The 15,809-nt window shown below is 44.7% G+C and overlaps 1 protein-coding gene across 16 annotated transcripts in view; it reads left to right on the top strand.

The window, feature by feature from the left end:
* The window catches only part of RFFL (ring finger and FYVE like domain containing E3 ubiquitin protein ligase), a 33,074-nt gene that overhangs the window by 8,530 nt on the left and 8,735 nt on the right, over positions 1 to 15,809 (top strand). For 14 of the 16 annotated variants that reach the window (XM_083806641.1, XM_083806651.1, XM_083806648.1 and 11 more), the window contains exon 2: positions 11,754 to 11,944. In XM_083806641.1, the coding sequence (XP_083662767.1) occupies positions 11,759 to 11,944 (186 nt within the window). In that variant the 5' untranslated portion in view covers positions 11,754 to 11,758. Of the gene's footprint in view, positions 1 to 3,539; positions 5,002 to 7,038; positions 7,403 to 11,753; positions 11,945 to 15,809 lie in introns of those variants that run through there. The other 2 variants (XM_083806653.1, XM_083806642.1) reach the window with 2 other exon arrangements.

Genomic DNA, 15,809 nt, shown 5'->3' with positions numbered 1-15,809 from the left:
ACTGCAAAGGTTGGAGAAAAAAAGCAGCAAATTAAAAAAACAAACAAACAAAAATCAGATTTATTGGTTTATAAAGCCCAACGGTTTCTGGAGCACTGACTCATGGTGTCTGAATGCTTGGGCTTGCCAAAAGCCGTGCACTGAAATGTGAACCCAGGCTGCTTGGGCCATATATGGGAAATTTCCTCTTTGTGACGAAGGTGCGGAGTCCAGAAGATGCAGGTCCTTAAAGGCTGCTTGGAGTTTTCATTACCTGGTATCTTCTAAGTCTTTTGAAAATATTTTCTACAGGTAGGATCCAACATTGGTTTCATGTTCAGCAATCCTGACTTTCTGCTTGGATAAACATAAATTCCAGCAGGTTTAGGTGAGCTGTGCCTTAGGATGGTGTGTTCTCCTGCTTCTGTTGGCAGTTTGCATGGGTGCTTGCAGTGCTTGGCACGCAATTTTAATGTTGGAATGTGTGTGTAGAGATGTGACAGTAAAGGAAGGTGGGTGGCTTTTTTTTTGTCATGACTTTAGTTGCAAGAGAGAAGTGTTTACTTGTATGGAAGTAATTTGTACTGATAGTGTAGGTAAGCTCCTCTGTGAGCTCTTGCAGCATCTCCTTGGGATGTTACCCTTCAACTCGCTATCCAAAAATCCCGGACAATATGGTTGCCTTTTTTTTTTAATGTTTGAGTAAAGCACAGATCTCAGTCTGTAATGTTTTGGGGTTACTAATCCTTAGTGTTCAGCAGAAATTGAGGCTGAAGGAAGACAGGCACGGCAGTCAAACAAGAGCAGTAGTAAAGTAACTGACTTAGAATCTTTCAGCACTAGATATTGTAGGCAGTTGGAAATGGTCTTTTTTTACAACATCTGTCCCATGAATGTTGCAAGTAGTTCCTGTTACTCTACTGACAGACACTGGATGGTAAGGCTTGTGCTTTCCTTCGGTTTTTAAGCTCTTATACAGGCCTGAACGTAAGCAAGTTTGAATTTCAAATGCTTCAGTGCTAATTGGAGATTTTTTGGCACAAAAATTGTCGTTAGTATTTATGAAAATACTTTAGGAGTGCAGCTTCAAAGCCTCTCTCAAACTTTCACCTGTACTAACTTACCACAAGTGAGGGTGGGTATTTTCTGTTGCCTACAGATGTGGTGACTAAGCCGTAAATGAACTGACTTCTGGGTTCCAATATCCTTTGTTGTCTGAATAACAATACTAGTACTCAGGTTTGCTGTGTTCGGTATCCTGGACCCGCCTTTCTTTAACTGCTGACAAACCCAAAAGTACTCCAGCGCTCGAGGAGAACTGAGCTTTCACGCTATTTCAGCTGTGACGTGCCTGCTGGTCGTTGTCCCCATCTATTACAGGACATAATTTGCAGTTGCATTTTTTTCTATTTCAGCACCTAGTCTGGATTTGAATTCAGGTTAATTTGGAGTAAGCATAGCTAAGAAGTGAGTTTGCGGTGTTGGTACTTGTTATGATGTGCCTAAATTACATGCATTCAGATCTTCTTCAGCCTAGCCAAGTAAGTGGTCTTTTTTCTGGCTACAGTTAAACGGGTTAGAGGTTGCCTACCAGTCTGCACAGATCTTTGTTGCAAGCTATTTTACTGCAGAATCATCCATCTGAATGTGTTTTCCCCCAAATGTGTGAATTCCTTCGGTTTTACGTTCATTTTCTACTACCAGTTTGTGAAAAAGAGGCAGTGGGAGAGTAGGCTTTGTGTGCGAGAAGTTTTGAGGCTGTCTTCTGATTCTAAAAAAAGACTTAGAAGTGTACTATTTAAATAATAAATCCCAAGCTTGCCATGAAAAGTAATTTAGGGGCTTTCCAACTGGCACTGTAGCTCGTCATTAAACACTCTTGACTCTTGGTGTCTGAGACAGTGACAGCACAGAGCCTATAGAGCATTAGTGCCAATTGCAATCCCAATTTCAGACACATTTGATGCAATTCTGAGTGCTGAGACAGCGTCACCTCCAACACAAGCTCAGCTGTTGCACGAATAACACTGCACGGCTTGAGATTGCACTTGTAACGATCTCTGTTTTGGGAACAGCCGCTCCAGAGTGCTCCATCTCTCCAAATCCTTACGCTTGTTACACCGGGTGGGACAGGGAGTTCGTGTACACATCACTGCAATTTGTGGGGAGATGCATCTTACGTACTGTGCTCCTATCCTGCTTCTAGGAGCTGGAGGAGCGGTGGCTGGATAATGCCTCCTTCTCTGCTCGCCTGCCCCGTACAGTCGCGCTTCGTTCCAGGGATTAGCTGTTGATGAACACGTCATTTATTGAGCTGGAGAGAGAGCTCCAGTCAAAATGAAACGAGACGTGCAGCGGTCCTGGGCCAAGGATTTCAACAGAAATAGCTTGATGTCTTTTTATTTGAAACGGGGACTGCAGTGATAGGATGAAGACACAACAAGACATCCCATTCTCAGCCAGCTCCCTGTGATCCCCCTGCTCAGAAGAGCACCGTTAAAGCCCTGCAGTGGTGATTAGCTTTTTCCTTCTTGAAAGCAGAGGTGACTTGAAACTGTTCCTCTGCAGTACTGGCTTACATTGGGGAGCTGCTGTTGCTTGTTTGTAATATCTGAATGCTGGAGTCACTCAGGTCGTAGCAGCGTTCTGCAGCAGAAACTTAGTTTGAGTGATTTTTATTACGGGGACTGTAGAATTTCTGAAGGGGGTGTGAGGTGTTTGTGGTGTCAGCAGCCGGAGGATTCCCTGAATTGAGTATGTTGTGCCTTTGGAGACCATTTCTGGCTTTCAGGTGGGCACACATCCAGCTAGCCTCTCCCAGCTATCGCCACGCGACTGTCACAGAGGTGGTCCAGGTGGGTTTTGAGACAGAAAAACTTCCCTTGAATAGAGCTGGTTAGGGAAGCCGTGCAGTTAAGTTATCAGATTTTCATTTAGCAATTTGTTGCTATATATTGCAGTTATTTTAGCAGCTACTCAACTGCTTGAAAAAAAAGATAGCTGGCTGAAACTAAGTCCAGGAAAGACTTGTGATGATGTGAATGGAAAGAGAAAAAACTTCAGAACACGAGCCAGGATCAATCTTTTTCCCATAATGAAAAGTACCAGTTGAAGTGGTACACAACAGTCTCGATTTCTGGACTGTGACTGCAGAACTTTTGACAGAGAACTTCTGTTTTTGCTGTCACTTCTGTGTGTGGGATGGAGACAGAGGTCCGCACATGCAGGATGTTAGGCAGGTATGGTAAAAACGCCGTGCTTCAGAATCGAATTTCTTCAGAGTTTTTTCTTCTCTTTCTGACTTAGTTTGTTATGTATTACACCTGACTTAATTTTGTTTTGGTGATGAGTGTGTCCTGCTAGGGTGAAAGTACGCACCAGATTTCTTGTTGCTGTTTTTCAGGATAGCAAGGTAGTGGAAGGGAGATGGTCTATCTGAGGTTACAAAAAAATTATTCTGGAAGAGGTATGGGACTAAGGAATTAAGGTAAAACTGGGTAAGAAAAATATTTGTCCAAAACTAGTCGGTAATATGATTTCATTAATCACTAGGGGGTTTTGTTGTTTTGTTTGTTAGCTTGCTGAAAGAACGTCACTGACTTTTTGCAAGGGAAAAAGCAGGCTGTTGTTGAATTTCCATTTTGGCAGATGTCTCGAAACCTAATTATGTGTAATAGCAAGAAGAACTTTTAATCTAAATATTTTTTTCAATATATACAGTGCAACTTTAGGTCAAAATAAACAGTTTACATTGCAATAATACACCCCCCAGGTACCCTGTTCCTTTTAAAACAAAACAGGATTTCCAAAGTTCTCTTATTGGGAAAAACCATTTGACATAAGCTGTGCTTCTGAGAAGGAAGAAAACGGGTGAGTGCTGTTTGCAATTCAGGTGCAGAGCCTGGGAGTTGAGTGAGACGGTCTCATTTTTGTGACTTTGGTATTAGCTTGCTCTGCAATGCTGTATAAATAGCACAGCTTTCTAAAAGCATTTTCTCAGTTTCTAAATGAAAATGACGGGTCTCTGGTTTCAAAGAGGTGCTTGAAGCGCAGATCCTGTGCGCTCGTAACAGCACGGGCGGATTTGCTGATGGCCATAGGTGCTTGCACCATACACGCAGAGCATCAGCAAGCGTGGCACACAATATGCTCGCAAAGTAGCATTGAGTGCTGATAAGCACTGATAGAGCTGTAAAATGTTCTTGGATTACCCTCTGTGTTTTTTAATGTATTTGAGGTCTCTAATTCTTAATCTTTCTCTCTTTAAGCACATTTCCTAAAGGCTTACGTTGCAGAGGGATCTTTGTCTGCGTGATGGTTTCCTTTGTGCGATATAACTAGGAAATTGCTTTGGTATTTTCACTTCTCGTGGAATTGGCAATAATTTAAGGCGATAGCGTTTCAGTGGAGCTGTGTGGGGTTGTGTCTGTGCAGCTCCAGCTTTTTCCTGCGCTGCTTTGCGCCCTGCCCCAATGGGCTGCGCTGTTTACTTTCTGCTCTGTGGTAAACGGATGTCACTTCCTTGATTAAAATGCTGGTGTGCGGCCAAATTCCCGTCCTTTGGGCTCGGGGAAGCAGCGCACCTAGCAAATCCGCTGTCGGACGCGGCCGTGCGCCGTGCTCCATCACCTGGCTGGGTGCATTGGGATGCTCCGCGCCTCTGCTGCCCACCTGGAGGCTTTGGAAGGCATCGTGGCTGCGTTAAGGAGGGCCTGAAGATGGATTGCTGCAGTGTACAAGCCGAGCTTCCAGCCCTGTGGTAATGCACCCGATGGGGGAGGTCTAGGCAGCTCCGTCCGCCAGCCAGGGGATGCGAGTGTGCCGGCGCTGCTCGAGGACAGCTGCTGGCATTGACAGCAAGTGTGCTGCGCTCCTTGGTGCTCCGAAGCCTCGCCAAGACACCACAGAAAATAGCTCGGATGTTTGGTTCTGGCTGAGTTCGGTGCGGATTGGGCCGAATGCCTCATCCTCTGTGTAGCTGGATGGTTTCTGAGACTGACATCGAAGTCGCTGCTTGGACTGGTGAGCTGTCGTGTATTTGTCTTCATAAAGGTTGTCGGTGTTGCATGCTTAGGTGCCTAGAGATGAGACACGTCTCGTCTCTCCAAAACAACACTTCAGTCTCTCTTCCCTCAAACCCTCCCGTTTCTAGCTGTGGTACAGCTCTGATGTGTGCCCGTGTATTTTTGCAAGATGTGTGTTGTCATCCTGGGCATGATGTGGACTCCTACCTTTGCTCCTAAGTGCATTTTTCCTTTCCTGAGGTAAAAATCTAACGTGCTTAATCCAGTTGTTATATACAATGAACTGGATTTCCTTGCTATCTGTTAGCTGGTGCCCACTCTTCGATTTCTTCATGTTAGTCAAGTCACCAGCTCTGCTTGTGTGCTCGGACTGACAGCCTGCCTCCTTGCCTTGTGCCTCTTGCAAATATCTTGTTTGCTGAGTTTTCCACCAGCCCCAACACGTGGCTTCTTCCATTTACCATAATTCAGGTCTGTGTGACACAGACTGATTAAAATAAAACTTAATGAATAAATGTCATTTGAGCAGATTATAGCCTTGTTATCAAGTAAATACCAATTTGTGATGAGGGAAGCAGTGATTTCAGCTTGTAAGTGGTAGGTTATTAGTGGAACTAATTTTAGCAGGGCATTCCTTATCAGTGCAGGTTTACTTTTATTTAAAAAATGAAGAATTGTAACAATGAACAACCATACAGTGCTATTAATGGGGCAAAAAATGGTTAATTACATACTTAAGTCATTGCAAAACAATGTTCATGAAAGTGGCATCTGCTGAATTTTGCAGGGGATATTGCATGGAATAATAACATAAAAATAATTCTAAAAGGGCTGTGGCAGGACATGAGTATTGTGAAGTCACACTACCCTGTTCTGGCTTCCTGAGCAGGCTTCAGTGGTCTTCAAGGCCCTAGAAATAGTGGAAAGTAGTGGTTTTGTGAATAAAATTAATCTCAGTCGTCTTGTGTCCCACTGGAAGCAGTGCCTTACCAATGAATGTGGTGTTGTGGGTGCTGCGCAGTGGATAGCAGGTTGGACGTGTGTTTTTGTACGCTGTCTGTACTTGAAGCACAGACCTCGGTGGATTCTGCGGCTTGGCAGTTGGCTGGTACGTGGCAAAGAGTGAGGGGAAGGGGGAGAAAGGAGGCTGAGACCCTGTGGTGATCTCATGGAAATCACTGAGAAGCAGGAGAAGGCAGTTCAGGAGCACGGGGCGCTGCTGGCAGGGAGTAAGGAAGTCAGGGAGGGTGGCCTCTGAGTGATGCACGAGATGGAGAGAGGAGCTCGGTGCTTCAGGGAGCTGACAGAAGAGAAGCTCAGTGTGGAGAGCAGAGCCACTAAAGCAGGAGGTGTGAGGGCAGATGATGGAGCTAACGAGCAAGCATGATTATTGGAAAGCATGACCTGGCAAGGCTGCTGTTTGTCGTGCATCTCCCTCCCTTTTTGGCACCCTTCCGTATCTGCAGTAGCCTCAAGGGTCGTTGGCCTTGGTGTTGCAGTGGCTGAAGGACTCTGGGGAGGAGGAGGACTTGGTGCTGCAGCCTCTGCTCATGTGGGAGCGAAATCAGCTGCTCGTGGGAGCGCAGTTCCTTTTGATCTCTTAACTCGAGTGTCTTGTTTGTGCTATTGTATTCCAGCTCCCAAATTCCTGAGCAGCCAAGCACACTCATGGACAACTTTATTCTGTTGAGCCAAAAGCTCAAAGATTCTGAGAAATGTTGGTTTTGCTTGCTCTGGTCTCTTACTGTTTGCACTCTTATAAAAATTCCCTTTATTTTCTTGTTCAAACATCAACCTAAGTTCTCCTATACAGACAAAGCCTACCCTTTGATAGAAGTCCACAAAGCATGTGTAATAAATCCTGTGTGTAGACAGTAGTCTCTGATATTCCAGCCAGAAGGGTTATGGCATTAATATTGCCTCTGCAGTAAGAGGTATTGTGAGAGTCTGAGTTCAAATGCTTGCCTTTTTTTTAAAAAATGAATATGGAAAGCATAAAATCCCAGGAATGCATTATGAATACTATCTCCAACAGGGTATGGGAGGAAAGCTTCTGACATCAGTGATTTTTCCTCTGGAATGGAATAACACTCGCAACTTTATACAAAACTCATGGAGATGCGTAGAAGATGTTCATGAACAGCTGGTGAAATGAATTTCAGCCTGCTGTTTAAAGTCAGTGAAGAGAGTCACAGCATTCACAGCTTCATATCTGAGGGGGGAAAAAAGGCAATCCAGCAGTGTGGTAGCACTGCTGTGCCTACAGACCACGGCAAGCGACTCCCTGCCTCATCCGCGGTTTATTGGATGCCTTCTGGCTTTTCATTAAAGGAACTCAAGAAAGAAGGTAGAGGAGCACCCCCACCCTGCCAGGAACACGCCCAGAGTGATAATTGCAGGTGGGTGGATGTGTTTGCATGGCCAGGTTAGGCTGTCTTTGATCTTGCACCTCCAGCCCCTGCTATTGCAGGCACCCCGAGCGCAACGCGTGCTTATGGTGCAGGGCAGGTCTGTGTGGCCACCAGGAGTTCTCTGGTGATTGCCTGCAACACGGCTTCAGTTTCCCCAAAGCGTGATCTGCTCTCATCCTGCAGCTGTGTAGCGAAAACATTTACTTTCTCCCGTTGGCCAGCATGAGCAGCGTGTCCAAGAATAACGATGCCTGCTGCTATCAGTAATGCCTGTGATGTTACTCACGCCAGCAACTCGACCTCTTCCATTCAAGAAGTTGCTTGAGAACGCCAGAAGACTGTGGTGTCGTTAGCTTTGCCACACGGGTGTGCTAATATTGGTCAGGTTACTGTAGGGGTGTACCAAGCACAACAAAGCAGCGGCATTTTTTGCTGGTAAATGTTGTGGAAAGGCAGTTGTTTGTGTTAGTGCAGCTGGGGTGCTCCCCGCATGGAAAACAGCCGCTTGTCTGCTGAGGTTTGGGCTTTACGTAGGGCAGTGCTTGCTAGGTACAGTGCTTGAACTGCCACGTCTGCACCAACAAGCTGTCCTTCCAAAGCACTGCTTACAGAAATCATTAGTTTCTGGGTGGTGGTGACCATGTGCCTCTGAATGGGTAATGAGATAAATAAGGGAGTAGTTAGGTTATAGAAGTCATTGTAGAGCAATCTAAGAAATTGCCAGCTTGAAATCTCACCCTGAAGTACAGCTGTTGCTTCCAGCCCTCTTCCTCCGGTCTGCAAGTGGTGCTGCACAGAGCAAAGGAAAGCCCCTTTTTGAAGCAGGTGCTGGGTCTTACCTCTGATTCCTGTCATCTTCCTTCAGCTGTAGGCAGGCAGAAATTGCAGCACCTTAAATCTCAGTCCAGTCTGCTCGGTAGTGTAGCCGCCAGTTAGCAAAGCTTCACCCAACTGGTGGCAGTTTGAAGTTCCCATATTACAGCTGCTGCCTTTCCAGCCATTAGCAGCATAATTACTGCTTTTCAGCCACTGTGGCCCTGTGCGGATGTGGAACTAGCAGCAAGTGTCTAGGAAATGAGGTGGGCTGGCGTGGCCTCCTGAGATGCAGAGCGTGAGGACAGCTGCATGGGCAGAGGTTTGTGAGCTTCTCTTGCCCATGGAGCAGTCCGGCTGGGCTGCAGCGGGAGGGCAGGCTCCTGGCAGGCAGGTGCGGCACCGTGTGCCTGCAGGAGCAGCCTGCCTCGTCCGAGGGCTGGTGGCAGCACAGAGGTGCAGGGTGCCTGCTCAGGGCAAGTACGTGCTCAGGAGGAACCCTTCGGCCTCCTGAAAAGTCAGAGCTGTTCGTTTCCGTACACCTAGCAAAGGGCAGCACAAAGCAGTTTCAGTGAGGCACCTTTGTCAGTGTAAATCCTGCTTGCAGACAAGCTTAAACTTACACACCAAGGTTCTTAAATAATTAAAACCTGCCATACGCTATTACAGGCTGCGGTAATGTGGCTGTCGTACCTCCGTGTGCTCCTTCCTCTTAGAGATGGAAGGTGCCTTTGGGAGAAGCTGTGCAGACCGGAGGGCGGGCCTGGTTGTAGCTGTCTGCTTGTGGATGTTTCCCTTCCGTACTCTCACAGATGAGCAGGATTAAGGTTCTTCTAAAACAACATCTGAGCCTTTTGTCAGCCTTTTCATTTCCAAGCAATAGCACGGCTCTACAATTTCAGCTGAATGCAGAGTTCTGTCTTATTTTATCCCTGTTTGTGCCCTCCCTTGTGTTTTTCTTCCTGAAGTTTGATGTGTTGCAATGTTCCGGAGTGAATTACTGGGCTGTCTTTTTAGGAGAACAAAGTTTTGGGGGCAGGCAGTAGCATTTGTATATTCTGCTGCCGTGGGTGGCCTTTGGTTTGCAGGGGTCTTTGGAGCAGGAAGAGAAGAGAGCTTACGATGGACGCAGTTTTCCCCTGCTGCAGAGCCTGTGAATACAAGTTTCGCTGTGCAGAAGTCTCTCGTGTTGTTTAGATTTGCAATTCCTAGGAAGAAACCTCCAAACAGCATAGTTTAAAATACAAACTCAGTGTTTCCTAAATATATAGGATCTGTTAATGTGTGAGAAGGACCGATTGCTTGAAAATGAGTGTGCAGAAAGAAAGAGTAACTGTTTTTTCCTGTATGATATGTGAAGTATGTGTTTTGATTGCAGTGCAGCACTAATACAAGTGGATGATGTGTTATTTCTGTTCGTGGAACATCTCTCCGTGTATTTATCAAGTGATAATTACCTTTGCTTACACAGGATGACAACCCTGGCATGTGAAACTAAATGTTAGGCTGAGACACTGGAGCTGTGCCGCTGCCATTTGCAGACCTCAGCTCCCTGTGTGTCGGTGAGAACTCGCTCTGCTTTTCCTTCGATTCTTGTTTATGGTTATAAATACCAACCGCATTGGAGCTTACCTTCTGACACCAAGTTTTGTACACAGAGATGCAACACGAATCCAAGTAGCTGGGGGCCTGAAGGCCCTCGCTGTTTTGCTGTGACCATCCCGAGTGCTTTCTGTGCGGGACGTGCGTGCTCCTGCTGAGGTGGTTTGCTCTCCGGAGCCGCTGGGGAAGCACAGTAGCCTGCTTGTTGTGTCTGAGGGTGGCTCCAAGTGACGTGGGAGGAGGATGGTCCAGGCACCTACAACACTTTCTGTCAACACTCACCGATAGGATCACACCTTGTGATTTTGGGGGTTCAGTAGTATCCGCTTTTGATAGTTTTAACATCACAAGTATCTGTAATAATAGTCCAGTGCCCTGTGTCTGTGCCGTGCTTTTGGTCGCCCCGTCCTTCCGTCAGCTGCCTGGTGCTCCTTTTTCTGTTACTATCCTACTATTAGAGATCTCAGCACTGTGAACATCGGTTATGCCACAAATTGTTTAGCAGTCACGAATCTGCAGATCTTCCCACAAACACTGAAATCTGCTGAGCTGCCGGGGTAAACTCGTCGGTAAGCTCACCATTGTGAATCCTGAAAGGCGCGTGTCCGCTGCGGTGACAGCAGCCACTTTGACAAGCCACGTTTGGGCTTCAAAAGGAATAAAGATACCACTAACACCACAGATACTGGAGCTGCGCCAAACTGCAGCAGCTTTCCAATTCAAATATATCAGCCCCAAAGACGTGACACAGCTTCAAAACAAACCAACCCCCAGTTTGTTAGCGTGTTGTACTAAATTACCCTTAGGGCTCGTACCAGCCCCCTTCCCGTGGGAATCTGGGTTTTTACAGTGGCAAAAATTACTGTGGTGAAATAAATGAATTGGCTGCGTAGCTGGGAGATGTTTTATTTCCAGATTATAAAACTGAGCAGTTGCCGAACGCTGCCAGTGATGGACCTGATTGTTAAGACATAAAAGAAACACAGTCCAGGAGCTACAGCGTGAATGCAGAAATGCAGAGGAGGCAATTTGTATTCTGTTTACCATTAAGTGATGACACGTGGTGTGTGCTCTAGAAACTGAATGCCCAGATGAATTCAGATTTCTTTGTAAACTCCCCAAAGCCAGTTTATAGCAGTGTGTTTCTGGAATACTTCTGCATGGGTGGTCTTAGAATACAAGACCGTGCATTTTGCATTTGGCTGCTGGGATTTTAGGTTACGTGTGTATACGTCACTGTTTGGCTCGCAAGAAAATAAACAAGCGATTATGTGTCTCATACGCGATTGTTTTCCCAAGTTAGTTAGTGGAAGCTAGTGTCTGAATTTTCTTGAATGGCTAACGTTACTTGCTGCACGATGATTTAGTGTTTAAATGCTGCAGATTTGATTGAGAACTGGCATATGTGAGATCAGTGGCTCCACTGTCCTTGTCCTCTTAGGTTTGTACCTGTAAATTTGTGGAGGGATTTAGAATGCAGCTGAAGAATACTCGTCTGTAATCTAGCTGTTAATTATGTCTCATAAGCATTACTGAAATAAAATGGGAGCTTATCTGTTCCTGATACACAAAAAAAGAAAGTGTGTTATGCTTACATGGAATAGAGACAGACTGTTACAGCAAACTAATCACAGAGCTTCAGCCAACTGGAACATAAACTTTATCTTATCACTGGGATCTCTTAACACTTAAGAAATTCCACTAACAGCAGTCCCGAACTTCGTCCTTTCTCACCAAATGAGTGCTTGATGCAAGGTTTTTGTGTGTGCACGTTTAAGTTAGAGGAAAGCTCAAACCTTACAAATGCTGTCAGAACGTGAATCGAGGGTGGGAAATTTAAATGTGCATTTTATGATTCGTTCTTGCTTTAGCTGACAGGTAGCTCCTTGTGCCATGTCTAATGTATATTTTTTTCCCCTTCCAGTTACTATGTGGGCAAGCTGTTGTAACTGGTTTTGCCTGGATGGCTCACCTGAAGAGATGCAGCCACAGCCAGAGCAGGTAGCCGGAGCCCAGGCCTACTCCAACCCTGGGTACAGCTCCTACCCGTCTCCCACTGCTTCTGAGGAGAGCTGTAAAGCCTGCGGGGCGCACTTCGACAATTCCTCCAGAAAGGTGAGTTGTGAACGTCTTCCCTGGTGCCACTGACTGTTCGGTTTGCAGCGTGCTGTCTGATGTCTGCTTAATTACCAAGGGCTGATTTGAAGAGAAATGGGTGCGCGTTAGAGACATCTGATTTGAGGATACCATATGGAGTAAGAGCTTGCCTTAGTATCCCTTAGTCATTCTTTCGCAATTAGCAGGCGCAGTTAAAGATGATTAGAGATGTGGTAGTTAGCCTTAAACTTGGCTCTCCCAGATGCTAAAAGAAGGCGGCCAAACTGTTTGTAATCATTTAAAGGAGCATTAACCTGAATGTTAGTTTTTTCATCTGTCATTTTAAAACGTCTAATGCTCTTTAACAAAAAGTCGTGGTAAGAAGTTTAGCATTTTATCTGTGCTTTCAGGAAAGGAAGATCTACGTATCTCTTGCAAACTAGAAAGCCATAAAAGTTTATTGAGGGCGTGTTGAATTGCTGAAGCTTGGTGCCAAAACAAATAACAAGCCAACCGGAAAACAAATCCATTTTATCTTGCCTATAGACTTCACTTGCAAGCATACAGATGCCAAAATAATTGTTGCCATGAGGTGTTCAATTAGACAGTAAACCCTGTCTGGGACATTATTTGGGCATGGTGGTTCCTATAATGGTGCTTTAAAAGGCTTCTTTTGAGGAAAGCTGTTCAGAGTCCAAACTCCATGGCTTAAGAAGTATCTGATATATTCATCCACGTTGGCAAATATCTTTGAGATATTTTTTGAGATATTTTTGCTGAGAAAGGGTGAGTCTTGGTAGAGCTGTTGCTTTCTACTCATGGAACAACAGGGATGTTTTATTTTTGCACCGAGAAGTGTTACTGCTCCAGAAATCAGTACAAATTGCAATTTTGTTAATATATTTTGAGGTGTTACTCCCCTTAGTGGTTTGGGTATGTAAATATGCTTAGATGTTTTTTTGACAGCAGGCAGACTCTGGGTCAGCTGGGAATAAACACTACAGTCACTGCATGTGAGTGTGCATAGTATTGTCTTTACACTGCGGTGTCTTTGCAAATACTTGCAAAAAGAATTATTCTGAATCCAATGTTAACTCTTCTGCATACTAGCAAGTAGTGGATGTAGATGATTCTGCTTTTGAAATGTAAATAAATCGTGAAGGTATGTGTGAGTTATACTATATCCAGTGCTAGGTCTATTTTTTCCTGTTATCTTCTAAAATGTATGTTCCAGTATAAGCTGGTGTGCAAGCTGTAGAGGATCTGCTGAAGCAGTGCAAGGTGTTTCTGCCCCCAGCAGATTTCCCTGTTTTCCTGCTGGAGTTGGCTGGCTGTGTAACTGGGACAGCGGAGTACAATGCGTGCTTCTGTCTCAGCTGCTCCCATTCAGAGCAGGCTATCAATGAGGATGAGTTTGAGGCTTATGTTCTGTATTGTGAAGGGGGGTTCCTAACTCACAGGCCACCTCTCTTCTGGCACCACAACTACTGCAATCCCTGGGACTGACGGGAGCTGGGTGGCTACGGGTGGTAAAGCTTAAACAGCTGCGGGAAGGTCTGCTAGAGCTCAGCCATCAGCCCTTGGCCTCCAGAGGAGGATTTGATGTAAAGAACTGTATACGCAACTTATAGAAAAACTGACATGTTTGTAAGCCATGTTAATTCTTTAATTCTGTTGATGTGGATGGAGAAAGGCAGGAAATCTTACTTTGATGCAACAAGACCACAGAAAACTGTGTTTTGTCCCAGGAGAGGCAGTACCTTTGAACTCTAACGTCCAGCTGATGTTTATGTTGAAATACAGCGGGTTAAAACAAATTCTTTCCACATTGCAGACTGTATGGATAACTTAATTTGCCTTTAAAAACAAAGGCAGAAAGATTGTATTTTAAGTTCTTGAGTTTTAATCATAATTGTATTTTTAATTTTTATATAACATGGCACCAACTAAAAGAACTAGGGTAGGGAACATATGAATGAGCGTGGACTTGTAAAATGCTTTTAAGTAACTGTTGGAGCATCTTTAAAAGATGTAAAGCTTAATTTTGGAAGCAAAAATAATCTCCATGTTTTGTTTTGTTTTTGTTTTTCTTCCGTTAGCTGACTTTTTTGATCTTGGTGTTCTGCATCAAAATCCTCACAATCTTTTAAATTTGAAACAAGCATTCCTCATTTCCCTCTCCGCTAATGGAAAGCCATGGCAGGAGTTTCTGGGGGATATGTCAGATTGTTGTTCCTTCCCCGTTTTCTGATTTCAGTGGCTTAAATTGGCTGACATTTCAGGAAGATGCTGTTCTTTGCATACTTCCAGAAAAAAACTCCTGGCAAGCTGGAGTGTAAGATTTGAGGGGGAAAAAAAAAACAACAAAAAAACCCCAAACCAAACAACACTAGCTGTGCTGAAAGCTTGAATATTGGCATTTCTTCCTTTTACCCTGCATATGGAGAAGAGCCAAGTGTATCAAAGCCCTGTCCTGGTGTCTCTGGGAGACTAGCTGTCAGAGCACACCACCAGCAGCATCTTACGTTCAGGACAGACTTCTGATTTAAAGTATTTCGCTTCTGCTTGACCACCCTGTGATTGTGCTACCAGTTAGAAATACGAAGCATCGTTCAGAAGTGGTCTGACCTTTTAGTAACAGGCTTTAATTTACTGCCACATCTGAAATGCATTGTTCTGAAGAGAACGTGGTCTTCAGTCACTGCCTTTTCAGAGCTCAACAGATGTATCAAAAGCTGTAAAAGCTGCTTAATGCTAAGGTGCAGCAAGCAGCTTCTGTGTGTGTTTAAATACCTGACACTTTGATGCAGGCTGGGAATGAAGATGAATCCTAGTGGCAAGCTGATAAGTCAGAGACTTAGCAGCCTGCTTTTATTTTGCCTTCTCAAGTGTATCATTTGATAACTAAGGCAAACGTGTGTTATTGCTGTTAATGGCTTGCAAAAAGTACGTTGGATAATGCAGCCCTTGTGCTGTGCTCGCTCATGTGATAGCTAAACACAGAAGCACTCAAGTAGGCGTTTTCTGGGTTAGAAGGTCCTTGGCCATACAGTTCCCTTGGGAGCCAAAGTGGCAGCCTGCAGAGCACGGGGAAGGCTACCCTACAGACAGAGTAAAGCAGAATATATATATATATACATACGCACACACATATATACATATATATATTTTTTCCTCAGTTTTTCTGGTTGCTCTCCTGTCAGGATGGGCAATTGACAGAAGAAAAGTGCTGTTAACGTGGTTATTTTCCATTAATCTGCCTTTGTGGAGTGTTTCCCCATTCCAGGCACGTGCCTGCCCCAAAACTTTTCAAATTAATGAATTGTCCCTCCAACCTTGGGGTCAAAGAAGTCACCAATGCTTCTTTTAATAACGACCAAGTTATGGAAAACTTTTCAAAACTGAATGGTATGTGGAGATTGACTTCCATCAGCAACAGAGCAAGACAGGAAAAGGCACTTTTGTGTGGCGTGCCCCCAAGTAAACAGCAATTTTGAGATGAGGTTTCACGTCCGCGTGAGATTCTCTCTGTGGTAAAAATGTTCATGTCTTAATGTGCTTAGGCAGGAAGCTGGGACCTTTCCCACTAACTGTCATTTTAAGTCTATTACAGGGGCTAAATGAGAAGTCTGGTGGTTATAATTGTATGGGTGGTGTGGGGCAGGGGGGCTGCCAGGCTGTAAAGGGGTCAGAAGGAGCTTATGTAGGCAAGTAGTGTATTACACCTTTAAAACACGAGAAGCAGCTACTTTCTTTGAACTGTGAAATTATAAATCTTCTTTAATCACTAGGAGCAATTCATGAAACTTTCGTTTGTCTATGAGTTTGTATTTGTTGCTTCTCCAAGTCTTCATGGGTATTTTTCCTTGTACAGCTCTGAAGG

Source organism: Anser anser (genome assembly GCF_964211835.1).
Source record: "Anser anser genome assembly, chromosome: 20".
Taxonomy (NCBI): Eukaryota; Metazoa; Chordata; class Aves; order Anseriformes; family Anatidae; genus Anser; species Anser anser.
Note: the sequence above shows the minus strand (reverse complement) of the source record. Positions and strands in the feature narration are given on the sequence as shown.